At 34.2% G+C, this 19,079-nt stretch overlaps 1 protein-coding gene across 2 annotated transcripts in view; it reads left to right on the top strand.

Annotated features, from left to right (window-relative positions):
* Window positions 1–1,780: 1,780 nt before the first annotated feature.
* LOC123528966 (sodium- and chloride-dependent betaine transporter-like) overlaps window positions 1,781–19,079 on the top strand; it is a 44,258-nt gene continuing 26,959 nt past the window's right edge. The window contains exons 1-3 of one of the 2 annotated variants that reach the window (XM_053521591.1): window positions 1,781–1,923; window positions 16,804–17,054; window positions 17,381–17,526. In XM_053521591.1, the coding sequence (XP_053377566.1) occupies window positions 16,804–17,054; window positions 17,381–17,526 (397 nt within the window). In that variant the 5' untranslated portion in view covers window positions 1,781–1,923. Of the gene's footprint in view, window positions 1,924–15,829; window positions 15,987–16,803; window positions 17,055–17,380; window positions 17,527–19,079 lie in introns of those variants that run through there. The other variant, XM_045309084.2, reaches the window with a different exon arrangement.

Here is a 19,079-nt window from a genome sequence, read left to right as displayed (position 1 = left end):
CACTGTTAGATATAGACATAGAACGGTGCCACAGATAGGGTAAGCCAGCAGTTAATTCCAATTATAATCGATAATTTACTTATACTAAAGCTAAACGGAAAATATACAATGATAGATAGAAAATGGGTGATTGAATATTAGTCCAAGAGAATTCGTCCCGGTTACCACGAGAATATTATGTTGTTTTTTTCAAACCAGCAGCTTAATCAAATAGATTAGGTTACAATAGGTGAATCATAAGTCATATTCCAAAGGGAAGTAACGAGTGCGCTGTTAATGTATTTTGACAAAACATATGTTATGTACCTTTGCATATACTTCAGTTTTGTATTTTGCACATGTTTGCACGATATCTGAACTTCTGATTTCAATACTCGTTCTGACTTTTAACTGCATTACTTCTAACTTCATGAAGTCTATCTTCAAAACGTATGACTTCGAACTTCCTTAAAACCTATTTTCAGCTTCATTACTTTCTACTCCCTTACATGTTAGAAGTAATTGGAGTTTGAATTAAAAAAGACTTTTAACAAAGGAAGTTGGAAGTTAGAAGTTATGTAAATGGAAGAGAGAAGTAATGAAGCTGGAAATCAGAAGTAATGATGTTGAAACCTGGAAGTTAGATGTACCTTATTGAAAGCTGGAAGTTAGAAGTAATGAAGTTGAATCTTAGGAGTTAGAAATAAAAAAGTTAGCAGTTAGAAGGAATGAAATTTGAAATTTGAAGAAATGATGTTGGAAGTAAGAGGTTACTTATAAGTTTGAACTTATAAGCTAAAAATAATGAAGTGAGCAGTTTGAAGTTACAAGCAATAAAGTGTGTCCGACGCCTTTATTTCGACTGATTTATTTTGTATAGCTAAGCTATACACTTCCAAGAAAACGTATTAGACGGTACATCGTGAAGAAAATTCCTTGCGTCTTTTACCTTGTTTACAATAAGATAAACACAAAATAAGAAAGGAAAACTCTAAAGGTGCATTTGCACAACAGAAAGTTAATTACGTGTTTTATTGTTTTATCAATTTAGGTGAATCGTTGACACAGTTCTTTGTGTTTTCTGATAATGTATCGTTCAGCGAACTGTACCGATTGTGGCAAACGAAATTTTTTTTATAAATCAGTCTCCTCCGCTTTTACATCGAATACGCTACAATATCTACAATGCCAAAAGAGGCAACAACGCAGAAACACCGCCTCCAAAGAAATTTTACATCTGATACAAAGAATCATTAAAGATAAAACCATTTTAGCTTATTGACAAATAGTACGAATCGGAGAAATATAAGCCATAGTTTCCCGTACTTCTGATCATCTGTTGCACACGACACAAATAGCTTTGCCATAGATAAAAAGCTGCTTTAAAAACTCTGTCATTCTACCAAACTGAATGAGTGTTATAAAATGAAGCTGTTTTGGCTAGTTTTACTTTAACAAGTATAGGAATAAGATTTTACAAGAAAAAAAAAGAATGACGCAAAGGAAAACGTTTCCGGCCAGTGAAGGCCTTCGTCTGTTGCTTTGTAGCCGTTGCCCATATAATGCTCTAACAGAACTTACTTAGCTCAAAACTTCTGTATCGTTTCATGTATATGTTACTGTATGAGATAGGTATTATAACCTTTACAATATTCCGCTTTTATTAAATTTTCCGTCTTATTAAATTAATATAAAAAATTCATTAATGCACGCTATGATTCAATCGTGTATTCGCATATATTACTCATATTTCACACAAAAGTTTTCTTACTGTAGTTAAATAGCGGTTATATATTGGGACAAACCTTAACAGATACTAATTGCTTACTAAGGTCATAATACACAGCAAATTATAGTTCTTTAGCGGATGTGGTTATCTTATTTACCCAGTTAAACGCTGCATCTTGGGATTGGTTTCTAACTGATAATAGCACTTCAGCTGAGGTATCTATTTATTTATTTTTTTAATTTATTATTAGATTAAAAACTTTTTTCGGAGCTCTTGCGAAATGAAGACAGAATATGATATTGCGCTAACGATTCTTAGTTAATATCCCAATCATATCCTGTCGTACGTTTCGCAAGAACTCCGAAATAAATAAATTCATTTCTTATATTAACTTTATATCTCTTTTTTATTTGTTTACAAGATGCTTTTAGAAATTGCACAAATTTTGTTGTATATAACATTAGAATCTACTTCCCGGTCATTCTGTTCTCCAAACAAAACAACTGCCACGTCTTGTAAGAATACATAGAGGATATTACATGAGTGTCTTTTCATATTGAGTTTATCAAACGAGTTGAATAAAATGATAAAATGCGAGGCTTTGCCGAGCATTTTATAAATTTTATTCAACGAGTTTAATAAATTCAATATGGAAAGTCACAAATGTAATATTCTTTTTATCACATGTAGCCTTTCTTGTCGAAAAATAAAAAAATCGACTTTCTTTTACTATATAAACAAGACAATTTGACCGACGTCGCCTATAGTATAAATGACGTCGACGTCAAAGCTTTATTACACTAGTGTATTATCATTTTTATTTAATGGTTTTATTACACTCCCGCGTCGTCAAACATGTGATAAAAGTATATATCACTAGTTGTAGAATCAGATGGGAATATCCGGTTTGAGGGTAACAGTTTTAGGCGATACGGAGGCTTCGTGGGCTGTTAGATTACCAGTTTACAGATACAGAATTCCGTTAACAAGAAACCGAAAAAGCATATTATTCGCATCCAAACTCATGCCAATATTTTATGATTATTTGGATATGTCACGGAAAACGAACTTAATTGTTACTAGTCGAAACACAGTTAAGTCAACAGAAACAATACAAGAAGTTTTAACATTATTAGAAACACAGATGTTGAATGCATGCTCATTGTACTAAGTAGTGATAATGGTCTGCAATTTGAGACTTCCGGAGGGTCGTTCTTTTTATATATATATAGCACACACGTTTGCTAACTTCAGCTCTGATAGTAGTTTGCAAATCGATAAGGACGAGTTGAATAAGTCACAAAAGGGTTTGGCTAATTCTTCAGATAATTCTTCAGGAAACGTGTTATTAATTTTAACCGACAGACCGGCAACTTTTCCTAATGTCAGTGATTGTAGTGTCATGCATTCCTTCTGTTGAGTGATTGCAGTACAATCTAGATATGGTGCAGTTTGATTTGTACGTATAAACGATAGTTCTTTGTTACTATCATCAATGATAGTTTAAGCTTAAAAGTAAGTGTTAAGTACGTTAGCTTTATCAAAATTGTCAGTGTAATATATCTCATTTTGTTTTCTAAATATTGTCTGAGCTTGATTTGATAAATTGTTGGAGTATTTTCCAGCAATCAGAGGGTGCAAGTTGCTGAGGTTTTAATGTTATCACAAAGTTCAACAGACATTTTCATTTTGGCATTTCTAATAAGGTCGATAGTTTTGTTACGTATCTGTTTGTATTAAGTCAAGTGTTCTTGATTCTGTGTTCTTTTAGCTTTATTACTCAATCCTTGTCTTTTCCTTCCGTGTATTCGAATTTCATTATCAATGAACAGTCCTTCTGTCGATTTGTTATAAGTTTATTTGGTATATACTGTTCTGTTATAAGTCTAATTTTCTCTCTTGATCAATGTCTTTATGAAACTGACTCCAAGTCTCTCTGGTATAATTAAGACAGCAGAAGATATAACAGTGATAACGAATATTCTAATCAAGGAAAGGTCTGTCCAATTCCACAAATAGCTAGTTTTACATGTTGGCGAAAGAAGGAAGAGAGAATTTGATGACTCAGAAAAGTGAGTTGGTTGGGAAATTATTTGTGATAAACTATATTGCATTATCATATCATTAATTTTCCTTCCAGTAAAAGATATTTTAAGATTAAGATTAAATCTCAATAACTATGTCTTATACATCAGTATCGTAAGTTAGCCCGTTTGAATTTTCTGTATTTGTTCGGACTACTGGCAATGCCATAAAGTAAAAATTCAGTTGGAAACTTTTAATTTAGTCCAAATGCTTTCAATGCCATGCACTTCTAAGTCATGTCATCTTATTGCAGCAGGAATGTGATTCTTGGCGTAAACTAATATTTCTCTATTAGTATCTTTAGAAATGGTGCAAGATAATTTTCAAAGTTATCAATCTGTATCAATGGCATCATCAAGCCGGGTTACCGTGAATGAAATAATATCAAAAGGCTGTAGTTCACTTTTTATGATTAAAGCTTTGAACATTATATTGAACAAAAGAGAGATTCTTCAGAAATTCTTCGACAAAATGTATAAAAGAACTCCTTGAAGTTAAGTCGGGCCAGGATCTTTATGGACATCGCCGGCAAAATGAATCATCAACAACTAAGTAATTAGTTCAAAACTTGAGAAATATTCTATACAATTAAGTTCCTTAATTTCGTTTAGACAATCGAACAGCGGCGCCCTTTTGCAGCGCCTTCCTGGTCGTCACGTGACTTTTCTATGGGTCTAGAGTTTTCTTACCTTTGAGTCTAGTTTATGTTTTACGCGCTTGCGCTCCGCATAGAATTTGATAGTAAAAAATTTTCTTCGATTGTTATATAGCACTTGAATAAAAATGACAGAAACTGAGCAAACAGTTTTAGACAAAAGCGATAATTCTAACTGTGAGGAACTTAATTTTGACGAATGGGTTAAAGCACTTGGATTACCCGAAAAAGTTGTTCAGTGCCTCTGAGAAACTAAAGCTTGTTGATGTGACGGATCTACCTTTAGGGTCAATTAAGCTTATAATGGAACAAGTGGAGAAATGGAATGATTGTGTCGTCAATACACCTACATTACCGAGTGAATCCACGAGTGAGACTTTACTCGATGCGGCAGGTAAGCCACTTGATAATTTGCTGCTTACAGAAAATCACTTTACTGCCATCCGAACCAGAACACACCAAACAAACCAGTTAATTACATGGACCCTAGAGTGTTATTGACTCTGAATGCAAAATCAAAAAAGGCTGTCCATACAATACACTTTCTCACGGAAAAATGCAAGAAAAGACGACAGAATAGGCGGAAAGAATTTGTGCTGAGAACGGGGTCCGTTCTCGGACCAAAATTTTTCACAATGTACACTAAACCAGTTGGTACAATATGCAAGAAACATGGATTAAATCGCCACTTTTACGCCGGCGACGGGCAGCTTTATTTATCTTTCAAGCCAACAAATCAGGTCTCTCAGAAGGATGCTTTACGCTGTGTTGAAAACTGTCTCGTCGAGATTGTATCGTGGATGAACAACAACATGTTGAAAATCAATGCCGATAAAACTGAAGTCATTGTATTTGCCTCTCAAAGAAACGAAAAACATATTGAATCGGTTTCTGTGAAAATTGGAGAAGAGAACATTAAACCATCTAAATGTGTAAGGAATCTTGGTGCTTTTCTATACTCCAAAATGAGCATGGAAAAACTTATTAACTCTGTTTGTAGATCAGGATACGGTCAGCTACGTCAATTAGGCCATCTCAGGAAATATCTAAATACAGATGCCACAAAATCGCTAGTAAATTCACTCGTCACTTCACGCCTTGATTATTGTAATGCGCTCTTGTATGGTGTTCAGAAGTCCTTGCTGAATAGACTTCAAAATCTTCAGAACACTGCAGCTCGAATCATAACGAGAATATCGCGTTATGATCACATTGCACCGGTCTTAAAAGAACTGCATTGGATACCAGTTACTCACAGAGTGGACTTTAAGATTCTATTCTAGTTCACACATATAAAGTATTGCATAACCAATCACCGATCTATGTTAAAGACTTGCTAGAACTCTATCAGCCAGTGAGAAATTTGAGATCCAAGAACAACTCAAAACAACTAGTTGTTCCAAAAAGCAAAACTGTGAGGTAGGGTGATTGTAGTTTTGCATCAGCTGTACCGAAGTTATGGAATACTCTTCCGGCTACCATTAGAGATGCTAAAAGTTTGGATGCTTTCAAAAGATCATTAAAACACACTTTCATTTTGGCATTTCTAATAAGGTCTATTGAAACTAACTTTGCACTGGAAAACAAACTATTGTATGACTGTGAAATAGAAGTTATTTACTGTTGTTTATTGTTCTTTAAAATATCTAGTATAATAAATATATAGAGTCAAACCTGATTCTAGCTAACAACCTTTAAATGTTGAACTATTTTTAAATATATTTTGTGTTGTATTGTGTGTCCATACCATTCTGTGATATGTAGTTTGTACAGCGCTTTTGAACGTTTATTTTATAGATGAAAAGAGCGCTATAAAAATCTGGTAAATGAAAATAATCATCATCATCATGACTGCCGTTATCGCCACTCAAAACCGCAAGGGGGAAGACAAACACCTGTTACACAAGGCGGTCAACAATCAACGAACAACCAGCCATCTATGTGACACGCCGCTGCGTCACTCAGTTACAACGCTTGGGAGCGACATCTTCCAAAGGAATACTGCGATCGCGAATTTATCTTAACTGGAATTAAAGACGGTTTCTATATAGTGAACCCAGACAATATCTCTGGTCCCGTAAATGTAGACAATTATAAGTCTGCCACTTCCGGGAATATGCGCGCGCGGTCTGAATCTCAGATCAAATATGAACTTGCTAATTGCCATTATAAGATGTGCATGAAAAGCCCCATATTGTGTCTGCACTTGGAACTATTCCCTAAAAGGATTCCAACAAAGTGAGATTAATTCATGATTGCAGCCGCCCTGCCGTTTCCTCTCTAAATGACTTCGCAGCTACTAACCATTTTCAATATCAAACGATTCTGGATGCTGTAGATTTTGTGACACACATAATTGCTACTTCGCAAAAGTAGATATAGTGTCTGGGTACAGATCAGTTAAAATACATCCATCAAATTTCAAAGCCACTTGTCTAAAATGGCGTTTTACCGGGGGCAGTCATTTTACTTATATGGTAGATCAACGTTTACCTTTCGGTGCCTCGTGCAACCCAGAAATTTGTAATAAGATTACACAGTCGGGAAGAGAAATTATGGTGAAGAAAGGTTTTAAGACAACAGTATGTTACCTTGACGATTTTCTTATAATTGCTAAAACTTATGAAGAATATCAAAAAGTTTTAACAACTTTGCTCAGACTTTTACGAGAACTTGGATTCGCCATAAATTACAAAAAAATATCTACGGACCAGTGCAAAAAATAGTATTCTTAGGAATTACCTAGGACTCAATTTATATGACAACTAGTGTACCCGGTGAAAAATCATGTGAAATCCGGAAAATATTAGAGCAATTCCTGCAGCCAAAGAAAGTAACTAAACGCGACATTCAGAGCCTTGCAGAAAAACTTAACTGTATCACACAATGTATTTATGGCGGAAGGTTCCATATGCGAAGACTTTTTGAACGGTCAGCAAAGTTGAAAAGTGCGTGGCATAGAACACTTGTAACCCGCGAGATGAAATTAGATTTAATGTGGTGGTTAAACTTCCTGGATATTTTTAATGGTTTCATGCCAATGATTGATGGCCGAACGGGGATAGCGGTCAGCATTGATTCTAATTGTGTTTAAACAGCAGCGGGAGGTTTCTACAATGGAGATTTTATATACACACCTTGGTCTTAACAAATTTCTCAGATGCCAATAAATTACCTGGAAGTTATGTCACTTGAACCATCCGCCCTCCGATGGGCCCCATTTTGGACCAATAAAAAGTGTATGTACATTGTGACAACAAAGCAGTCTGCGCAAGCATTAATAAAGGGACAAGTAAAGACCCAATAGTAATGGCTTGTTTACAGCGTGTGTTTTGGTTGTCAGCAATATTCAATTTTCGGTTAAAAGCTGTGTACTATAGTGGTGTTTCAAATTTTCTTAGTGACAGTTTAAGCAGACTACATGAAAAGAATGGATATACCAGACTTTTATTTCAAATGTCTAAATCGGGTTACTATATTTAATCACAGGTGGGCAAGAGGCCGACTTGGACAGAGCTGTGCAATTCTACACAGTTTGTGCTTTTGCAGACTCTACAAAACGGGCTTATAAAACACATCGGAAATCTTATCTGGATTTTTGCTCCAAATCTGGATATGCCCCTGTCCCATCAACTTCATCTACTATTTGCCGTTATGCAGCTTATCTAGCAAAATGACTTTGTTTTGCGCAAGAAACCTATTACTCCAGAACATCTACGTAGCATATCATCTTTCTTAGATGCTACGGTATGGACTGTATGTTTGATTATGTTTTACGGATTACTAAGGAAAAGTAATGTGTTGCCAGTGCAGTTTAGCCCGGAGAAGCACCTAAGGCGGAGAGATGTAACATTCCTTTCTTGGGGTCTTATGCTTCATATTAGATGGAGTAAAGTGATTCAGTTTAAATCACGAACTTTTGACTTACCCATACCCCGCCTCAAATCAAATCTATTTTGTCCTGTCCAAGCTATTTTAACAGTTTTCAGCTTACTCCTGGATCAGATTTGGACAGCCCTGCTTTTATCTACAAAGTTAATGGCAAATTGTTACCCCTTACTTGTGATCTTTTCATTAACCGTGTCCGCAATTGCCTCGCTATAAGTGGCTTAAACCCTTCGGAGATAGCCATTCATAGTTTCCGCAGAGGCGGAGCAAGCTTTTTTTACGCAGTTGGCCTTCCTACAGATTCCATTAAGTTGTTAGGTGATTGGCGCTCTGCCTGTTACCAGTCATACATAGACAATGACGCCCAAACGCGTTTCCATATTATTCGTCTTATACAACAGGCCGTTTAAACGGTCTTTGTACTCTTTTTCCTGTAACTACATCCCTACCATACTCTACGTCTGGTGATTGGACGATACTTTGTATTGATCATCACATGTATATTATATTTTATTGTCGGAGGGTCACATGTATTATATAATGTTGTGTAAATTGAAGTAATTTGCTTCATATACTTTTCCCATGCTTGGTTATGTATTATTACTTATTTTTAATGATCATATGTCTTGTGCTTAATGCTTTGGTTATGCTATAATTATTTAACAAATAATTATAGCATAACCAAAAGCATTATTATTAATGAATTCACATATATGTATTTTGGCGCGCTGCGCATATTAGTTAGAGCTGTAGTTAGTTTTAGGTAATAATAAAGCTCTCAGTACCACCCTTTACTTTGTCTTTGTTTTTTTTTTTTTGTTGTTTAAATAGAATTAAGTTCCTTAATTTCGTTTAGACAATCGAACAGCGGCGCCCTTTTGCAGCGCCTTCCTGGCCGCCATGTGACTTTTCTAGGGGTCTAGAGTTTTCTGACCTTTCAGCCCAGTTTGTGTTTTACGCGCTAGCGCCTCGCATAGAATTTGATAGTAAAAAAATTCCCTTCCTACCCTCCCTTAATTTATGTTACCTGTAAGTTTTTGTATTGCTCTTACTCTGTGAGTTAGACGATACTTTGTATTGATCATCACATGTATATTACATTTTATTATCGGATGGTCACATGTATTTTATAATGTTGTGTAAATTGAAGTAATTTGCTTCATATACTTTTCCCATACTTGGTTATGTATTATTATTTAATTAATGATCACATGTCTTGTGCTTCATGCTTTTGGTTATGCTATAATTATTTGTTTAATAATTATACATCTGTTAACGCATTATTATTAATGAATTTACATATATGTATTTTGGCGCGCTGCGCATATTAGTTAGAGCTGTGGTTAGTTTTAGGTAATAAAAAAGCTCTCAGTACCCCCCTTTACTTTGTCGTTTTTTTTTTTTGTTTTTTGTGTGTGTGTGTGTTTTATTTTTTTTTTTGTTTAAACTCTCTTTTCTCTTATTAAACCTACTCTTACCCTATGTACATTGAGATCTACAAACATTATGTTATTTGAATTCCAGAGATATATTCACAGTAACCGCAACCTAAAGTATGAGGAAGGAGGAAGACAGAAATAATGGTTTGAAGAATAAAAGAAAAGAACAAAGGAATTAAGGATCAATAATTCTAATTCTGTTTGTCTCATTTAAATAACAAAAAAAAAAAACAATACTGTAATAATTTAATAACACTACAAAAGAAATCATGTGTATTTTGTGGCTTGTGATAGATATATATCGAAACCATTGTAATTGTATATAAATAAAGAACAGTATACAATAGTTTCGCGCTCAGTCCTCGATGTATAGTATTCTAGATGCAGGGAATCTGGTATTAGTATTTAGATATTTGACAAAATGTCATCTCACGAATTTTGTAAATCAAATCAAATGCTATTTGACCAAAATTGAATTTTGACTTCTCCTGTATACAACAAGAAGATGGCGTAACGTTGCTTTTAATGTACATTTAAGTACATGAAATATATCATACGTGATTTATACCTAAAACGAACAAGCTATATACTTAATACAAACATGCGTGGCTAAATGAAAATATGTGACGCAGATTCAAGCACAAATGTTTGATACAGCCAATATACATTCCTTAGTGCATCGTAGTCAAGTCATATTTATACTCACGGCTTGAATATTGTAACATTATTGTAATACACAACAGGTACCATATATGTAGTCATTATACAAGGCGTTAATTAGTGTCAGGCGATTGAAAGAATAGGAATTCTTACGTGATTTGTGTATTTTTTGTCATTTCATTGGATACAGAAAACGGCAGTAAGTTACGAGTCAGTTTTTTATTATTTTGATTTATGAGCTGTAAGCTACAGTCATATAGATTTCTTTTTAAAGGAATCGAACTGGGAGTAATAGAATAGAAACATGAACTTCATCATAAATTTACGTTATCGTCGACATTTTAAGGGGTTCCACAGGGGATATATATCAAGGTCCTTGACTGAGATTGTTATCAGTTGGGAAGCCCCAAGAGTTTTATCACACGGAAAATTGTTTCAGTAACTTAATACCCTCTTTTGAACCCCAGAGAAATGTAATAAGACTATTAGAGTGACAGCCATAATGTGTATAATACAAGGACACGTGTTCAGGCCAAAGAAAAATGTTTTGTAAAACATGTTTGGAGACCATACGTTCATTTCTAAATTATTTTTGTATTTCACTTTATTTAAACATCAGCATTAGTATATAGAGACCACGCTTTGGCTTCAAGTCCAAAGCATGGTCTTGAGACTACATGTGATTATAAATAACGTGTGCCTGTAAAGACCAGTAGCTTCATTTTCAAATTTAATGGTTCCGTTTATTTTAACCTGTGATTAATTCACGAAGAATTCAGTCTTTTCCTTTTTGAGCATGCACTTTACAGTCAAACATGTGCTTAAGGACAACAGTGAACAGAGACCATGCAAATTAAACAATACCTTTTACAATAACCTGCGAATAAAGTCAGGCTTCACGTATAAAACAATCTTTTTGCGTTCCAAAGCATGCTCTTAAAGTCAAATTTGTGATAGAAAGCACATGTGAACAAGTACCACCTAATTATCTAGACCGTTAGCAAGATCGTCACCCCATGCGATATTTTTGCTTTCTGTAGCGCTTTACTTCAAAACCAAAATGTTTTTCTTTGTTAAAGCTTTTGATACTAAAAAGTATTGGGAAAATGTGCTGTAAAATTGTTCACATGTCGGAATAAGGCCGTCTTCTAGCTCTTCACGAGTTTGAGATTTTATGCTCATCGAAGCAGGAACATATAGTCGCCACCTTTTCCTTCCGTCTGTCTGTCTGTCTGCCTGTCCATCAAACTTCTTGTCCGGAAGATATCTCAAAAGTATTGAAGATACCAAGTTGTAACTTTATACAATAATAGAGGTCAGTAGGAGGAAGTGCAATGATAAAGAACCATAATTCTAGATGGTCCCATTTTTAAATTACTCCGTTTTATGCAAACCTTGTCCGGGGCATAACTCGAATACTATGTAAGGCATTGACTTCATATTTAATATATTGATAGAGGTCAGTAGGAGGGGATGCATTGACAAGGAACCTTAACTCTATGTGGTTCCATTTTTGAATGATCTCCCTTCGTTTGAAAACCTTGTCTGGGGCATAACTTGAATACTATCTAAGGCATTGACGTCATGCTTTATCTATTGATGGAGTGCAGCGACAAAGAACCATAACTCTAGGTGGTCCCATTTTCTAATTATCTCCCTTTTTCGAAAACCTTTTTCAAATCGATCTTGAAGATGGCCTAATTTTAGATTATTTACATGATTTTTAATTTTCCCACGGTATTTTCCCATGGCGTCTTGGCGATTCGCTTCTAAAAAAAAACTGCGCGGAACGAACGGTAACTTTAATCATACAACTGGCGACAACAGGTGCAGCACATGCAGTTTTTTTAAGGAAAATCGGCAAATTTCTCACTGCATGCTATTTCGGCACTTTTCGGTTTTAACGGAAAGCAAGATATAATTACGTCCGAAGATTGCCGAATTGCTTACGAGAATACGTAATCACACGGAAATTCATGCTGTAATCACTGATCCATTACCACTTTAAAATATTAGAATTACCTTTACTGATCCAAAAACCACTTTAAAATGTTAGAATTACATTTGAAGACCGTGGCCCTTTGTGTTACACTATTTACAAGGAGTTCTTCTGAACGGTCAGAGAAATGCATCAAAATGAGTAGGGTAAAATGGGGTAACTGGGACAATGGGGAAACTGGGACATTTTACACTTTTCAGTAAATTGGGGTAAATATTGGTTACGTTCCCTAAATAAGATCATATGTTGAAAAAGGACATTCAGTGTTAAAGCCTAATATGACAAAACTTTTCTGCCGATGGATTGGAAAATATTTTAAGAATCGATTTTCTTAGACATATGTTGAGAGTATTACTAATTAAATAAAAATAAGAAAACATAAAATTACACGCTGTAAATAGTTATGCCTATTTTTTCAGATGGTGCATTAAAATATTCTCGTTATGTTCCTGTCTAGTGAAACGCACAGTAGAAATAGTCGTCTGACTTTATAGATGTATTTGCTTATATGTGGTCGGTATATCAATAAGATCTTAAAGATATTTAATTTCGGTACCGTAACGGCTTGATCATAAATGTGACGTCAATTTTGACGCAAGAAGCTGGTTCTCGTATACACAAAATATCGCATTTAACTTGTTTGAAATATTGAAGCGTATTATGTATCATTGCAAATCAAGGACAAGGCATTATTTTTTTTACAATTCTATAAAAAAGTATAATGATTTTGTTTTATTGACTTTCATTTTGAACAATAAAGTGGCCTGTCATGAACCGTTGCGTTGACGTCAGACAACGACGTTATAAAACAGGTGCTTGTTTGTGAAATATGGCATGTCCAAAATATATATATTAGTATGTGTTGATACCTTCAGTTATGGGAAGAGTTGCAAAACTGTAGGTATCACATTACTATTTCATACAATGGGATTTGTTTTTGAGAAATTACAACATACTTTATTTTTTAACGTTCCTTTTCAAAAGTGTCCCACTTACCCTAATGTATTGGGGCAAGTTGGACACTGTCGTTAAGAACAAAGTTCTCCATGATTTTATTTTTGAACGAACTGGATGCTGGAAGAAAATGGGGATATGCTCCAATGGACAGTACATAAAATGTTGTACATAACTGGACATAACCACTATAAACTGTCAACTTTTAATCTTTTTCCACAAATGGAAAGAAAGTCTAGTAATGACGAAACTCTGATATTTTGTAAGTATACCACTAGTTCACAGGCGTGGTCATAATATATATTAGCTTAACTCTGGTGCAACTACTGAATTTTCTACCCGATACCAAGTTTACATGATCTAAGTCACTGTTTAGTCACATACGTTTATTTAAAGGGAGATCGTTCCGCGAACCCCTCCCACTCATTCCGCGTAAAATCTGGTGAGTTTAGAATTTTTGATAGTCTAATAGGCTAGTACTGATATTTCTTTCATGTTTAAAGAAACTGTCGGCAAATCTTATATTAATAAGTAGTATTTATACTAGGTGAAGCGCAGGAACCAACTGACAGTCAAGCCAACATAGTAGTTCTTTTAGTTAATTACTCCTTTAAAAGATGACGTTGTGTCAAATATTCAGGCTAAAGCAATAACCAAATATTGGCCAGACAACACATTTTAGGTACAGTTGCCAATAGTTTCCGAGAGCGTATGTCCATGTGTCCGTCTAGATCTCCTTAACCCTACCTTCATTCCCCTCACATTTCATCCCCTCCTCCCCGAGTCTTCCTGTATGCAAAAAGCTAGTTAATGTCCTTATTTCTTTGTGAAAAAAGACAGACATTTTAATTGTCCCATTAATTTTTGATAAAATCTATGTTTTAAGACTGTTTAAAATTTTGATCAGTTTCAAGTGTAAAAATCACATATATAAGTACATAATGGATTATGTCAAGTTTATGTTTAATTCATACATAGTTATTTACACTTATAACATTTTTCTATTTTAAACGATTTATATAATAAGCATATATTGAAACAAATAATGACATAATTTAGGCAAAACTTGGACATATTGATTTCTTTATGCATCCTTGTTTTACAAAACAGTCATAAATTGTAATTAATACGGAGCTATATTTTCAGTTTAGAATTCGTTTTTGATCTGTGGACATGAATGGTTTCATTTGTGATAAATGCGACTGTAATTTACATAAATTCTAATAAAACTAAAATGTCCCAAGTTACCCCAACTGGGTGGGGTAACTTGGGACACTTGACCAATGTTTAATTAATTTATAGTTAATCACAGGTTATCAGGTATTTGTAAAAGTTTACATTCGTCATATATTATATAGGTTGCGCATACTGAAATATCAATAAATCAGGTATATATTTTGTCTTTCTAAAATATTACTCAACAGTGTTTCTTTAAGTGTCCCAGTTACCCAATTTTACCCTAAAGTATCTGAAACACTTTCAAAATAATGAAATGAAATGGTGAATATAACAACATTCTACGTAGGTTGCACCAATAAAGTGGTACCAGTTTTAACTATTTTTGCCATTTCTTATTCTCGGATGTTAAATTTTTCATCAAATTATGTATGATCAAAATCATTCTTACTGAGATTTCCCGCTTAGGTAGGCGAGAAAAAAATATTACATACTAACATAAATCAGCAATGTTTGAACTTAATGTGCTCGAAATAGATATTTAGGCCATTTAAAACCAAACAATTCTTTGATTCACTCTTGTTAAATAGTACTGATAACCTCAGCCTAACCAACTGATAATGTACTAGTATGTTACAGTGATTTCTAGGGAACAATGAAGATGCTATATGTGCATATCATACATTTTGATTAATTTATCTTAAATCAGTATCTTAGCAGAATATCTACATTACGAAAAGTCCTTTCAAAATTCTATGTTATTATTTCAAATGCAAAAAGATGACCACTCTGATCAGCAGTTGCTCAAAAAGTCGGAAAAGTATCAAATAGTTACATACACTTTGTCATATTCACAGTGCATCATTCAGTAGATCTGATTTAACTTTTATCTTTTATCTTTTGTCATTCAGAAGATACAAGACATTTTAATCTGTTCTTCATGTTGATACCTTTGTAAATATTTTATAAAATGAAACAAACAAAAAATAAATACATGTGTATATAGTTTCTTTAAATCAATATCAGGGCTTTGTTTTTTAATTGTATTTTTCAATTTAGTTTATGTAGCATCATAAAGTATGACATATTCATCAAGATTTTCATATAGAGCATTGATATTTTCCATCAAACTCTTTCTATCACTACCACATCAGTTACGATAAAAAAAAAGCGCGCAGTATTACTGTCTACACTTCAAAATGTATTGCACGCAGTATAGATTGAGAACGAGATATACTGTAACATAGTTACCTCGTGCAAATGCGCTTGCGTGAAATTCTGTACTAATTCTGTGTCAATTTACTCTACAGGTTTTTTTTTTCAGACGTTATAGTGTCTATGCATTCTCTGTAGAACAGTGGAAGGCAGATGTATATTTTTATTTTTGTGTTCTGGATGCTTAGATATCACTGTTAGATTATTGTGAGTTCACTTTTAATACTTGACATGATTGAATTAGCAAAAAAGGTTTGCTGAATAATGTAAAATGGTCATTGATTCTATTTTTACTAGAAGATTATTGCAAGGTAAACCTGTTAGTTACTTTTTCTATCTAATAAGATGCATTATTTTGGTGTATGTTTGACAGTTCTCAATGTTTTTTTTGTTTGCACATTAGTGAATCGAAACTCCGAGGGAAGCTATTTAAACTGTGCATTTATTTGTGATTACAATTTGCTATTTCGTTAATTTTTAAATGTTATTTCCTAATACCCATTTGGCTTTGTGGTAGGTAATCTATTGCCATGTCATTAACATCGTTCTCTTCATTATATCGTAAACGTGCACGCAGATGACTATAAACATATGTTTCCTATCCTGGAATTTTAAAGGGAAGTTTGATTTAATGTTTTGTTCTGACAAAAACTGCATAGCCTGCCTGATTTTTCATTTAATTTCTTATCCAACCAGCTTTAACAATGGCAGAATCATTAGCATATACCTTTTTTTTATTCCTTACCACAGCTGACATATCATTAATAAAAGATGAACAAGGATGAAAACTTGAGAAACATCACGTATTACATTGCAGGGTATAGAACATACACATGAATCAACAACACGTTTTTGTATACCAGTTTTATATTATTTTTTGAACCAATGGATTGTATCTTTGACGAGAACTATCGCTTATAGAGTCAAGTCTAAAATTGAGTAAGCACCTTTCTAACGTTGTCCATCAGAAACAAGTTTTATTTTATTTATTTCTATTCTGAATTTGATAAAATGTTTGATGCAGATGTCAACGGAACTTGAATGCTTAAATAGCGATGGTGACAAAGTTGCCACACTTAAAGATGCTTCTACTGAGAAACCGAGTGATACAAAAGATACTGGCCTTGACAATCAGGATTCAAGCTGGCTAGAAACAGACGTAGAATGTGTAAATCAGGACCGAGGTGTATGGGCAAACAAATTCGAGTTCTTTTTGGCAATAATGGGTTACACAGTGGGTATAGGAAGCGTCTGGAGATTTCCCATAATTTGCAGGTATAACATTATAAGACAATTTTGCATTTGGTTTCTATTCACTCCAGTATATAGGAGTTATTAAATATAAATGCTTGTACATAACAGGCGGTGAGGGAGTCATTATATCATATGTTTTCATATCATGTCATTAACTAGCAAACGTTAGTGCCTTGAGACTATCAAACTGCACAATTATTATTATATTTACAGCCATTATGCATTTTGTAAAGAAAACACTTATGTCTGGTGAATTCAAGCACATGTTTCAGTGTGTCTGTAGGCCAGACAGGGTCACTTCTAAGCATGAAATTAATTTACATTTATATACCTATTCTGTATTTCAGTCGAAATGGCGGAGGTGCCTTTCTGATACCGTTTTTCTTTTTCCTGATTACATCTGGTGGACCTCTATATTACCTGGAAGTTTGTCTTGGACAATTTACTGGACAAAGTGCTGGGCTGGCATTTGAGTTCTGCTCATTGTCTAGAGGCAAGTATTTATTTGTTCGATCGCCAGATGAAATTTCATAGTGTACTCTGTAATAATGAGTTCATTCAATAATGGAAGCAATTGATTTCATACGAGGCAGAAACAGCTGATGAATTATTATGTTACATAATTTGTAATGACGTCGATATTACTAAAGCGCGGTGACGGTAAAGACTGATTTCTTCACTCAAGCTAAAATGCTCAAATGTGCGTGTTAAGAAAAAAATAATTATCAAAATCTAGTGAAAGCTGGATAATTTAAATTTGTTTACAATTAATAGCCCAATTAACACAACTTGAGGATCGAAGTTCAAATTTGGAAAGGCAATATTCGAGTTAGCAATGAACTTGGGGCTAGCTCGAAGACTGAAACTCAAAATTCCAAAATATTGAGTTTGAACTGAAAATGAATTTCGAGCCTGTTGGAAATTGAAGTTTAAATTTTCAAAAGGCTGCATTTCTACCAGGTATTATATTTTGAGAAGATCGAAAGTCAATGTTTGATAAAATCTAGATCTAGATCCAGCCTTAAATGTTGGCGGTTCGAAAATTGAAATTGAAGATGCAAAAGGACAAACATCTATGGTCAATCTCCTAGACCGAACTTTAAATTCAAATGCCGAATTTCCTGCTGGATTTAAAGTTAAGACCAGCTCGAATATCAAAATTCAAAGTTTTCGTTTTTGTTGAATTTTGAGTTAGCAATAATTTCGAGTCAATGCTAGCTCGATGATTGCCTCTTTGAAAATTTAAATTCCGATCTTCCAACTGGCTCGAATTCAAACCTAGTTAGTTTCATTTCCCGTTACGATGTCTTTTAGGTCTTTGTCAAAGCATGATAACGAGTTTGTGAACATCATATTTTCACTCGACTATACAAAGCATGTGGAGAGCTATCCTACTCGCGCCGGCGTCGGCGTCCACGCTCGCGCACGCGTCCACACTGTTGTTTATGTTTTGATGCACTCTTACACTACCTTTTTTATAACTGAATGGATTTGAGTCAAACTAAAATTAGTTGATCCACACCATCCCAAATCATTTCACTCAAGGTCCATAACTCTGGCAACAATTTATTTATGAATTATGCCCCCTTTTTACATAGAATTTAGGTTAATTTTGATGCATTATCATTACATCTCTCTTAAAGTGTTGATGCACTTTTGCTCTATCTCATTTATGACTAAATAGATTTGTTTCAAGCTTGAAATAATTGATTTACATTATTAGCCACATGATATGACACACGATGCATTGCTCTTGCAGAAATTATGTCACTTTTATGTTTAGTTAATGATTTGATAGTCTATCTTTGTTATTACTAAATACCTCTGACTCAGACTTAAACTTTTTTTAATTGGGGTCATTGAGCACTCCAGTGATAGCTCCCTCAGATGTGCCCTATTTCACTATCAATCATCAGAATAGTGGAGCACGTTTTCTGCACTGACGAGTCTTTATGAACTAGGTATGGATTGAAGTAAAAGCAGGTAACAAAATTTAAAGACAGTCTTACTATAGGGTATCCAATTGCTAAATACAGAAATAAAGTG

Source organism: Mercenaria mercenaria, chromosome 13, assembly GCF_021730395.1.
Source record: "Mercenaria mercenaria strain notata chromosome 13, MADL_Memer_1, whole genome shotgun sequence".
Lineage (NCBI taxonomy): Eukaryota > Metazoa > Mollusca > Bivalvia > Venerida > Veneridae > Mercenaria > Mercenaria mercenaria.
The sequence above is the reverse complement of the archived record's forward strand: the minus strand, read 5'-3'. Positions and strand labels throughout refer to the sequence as shown.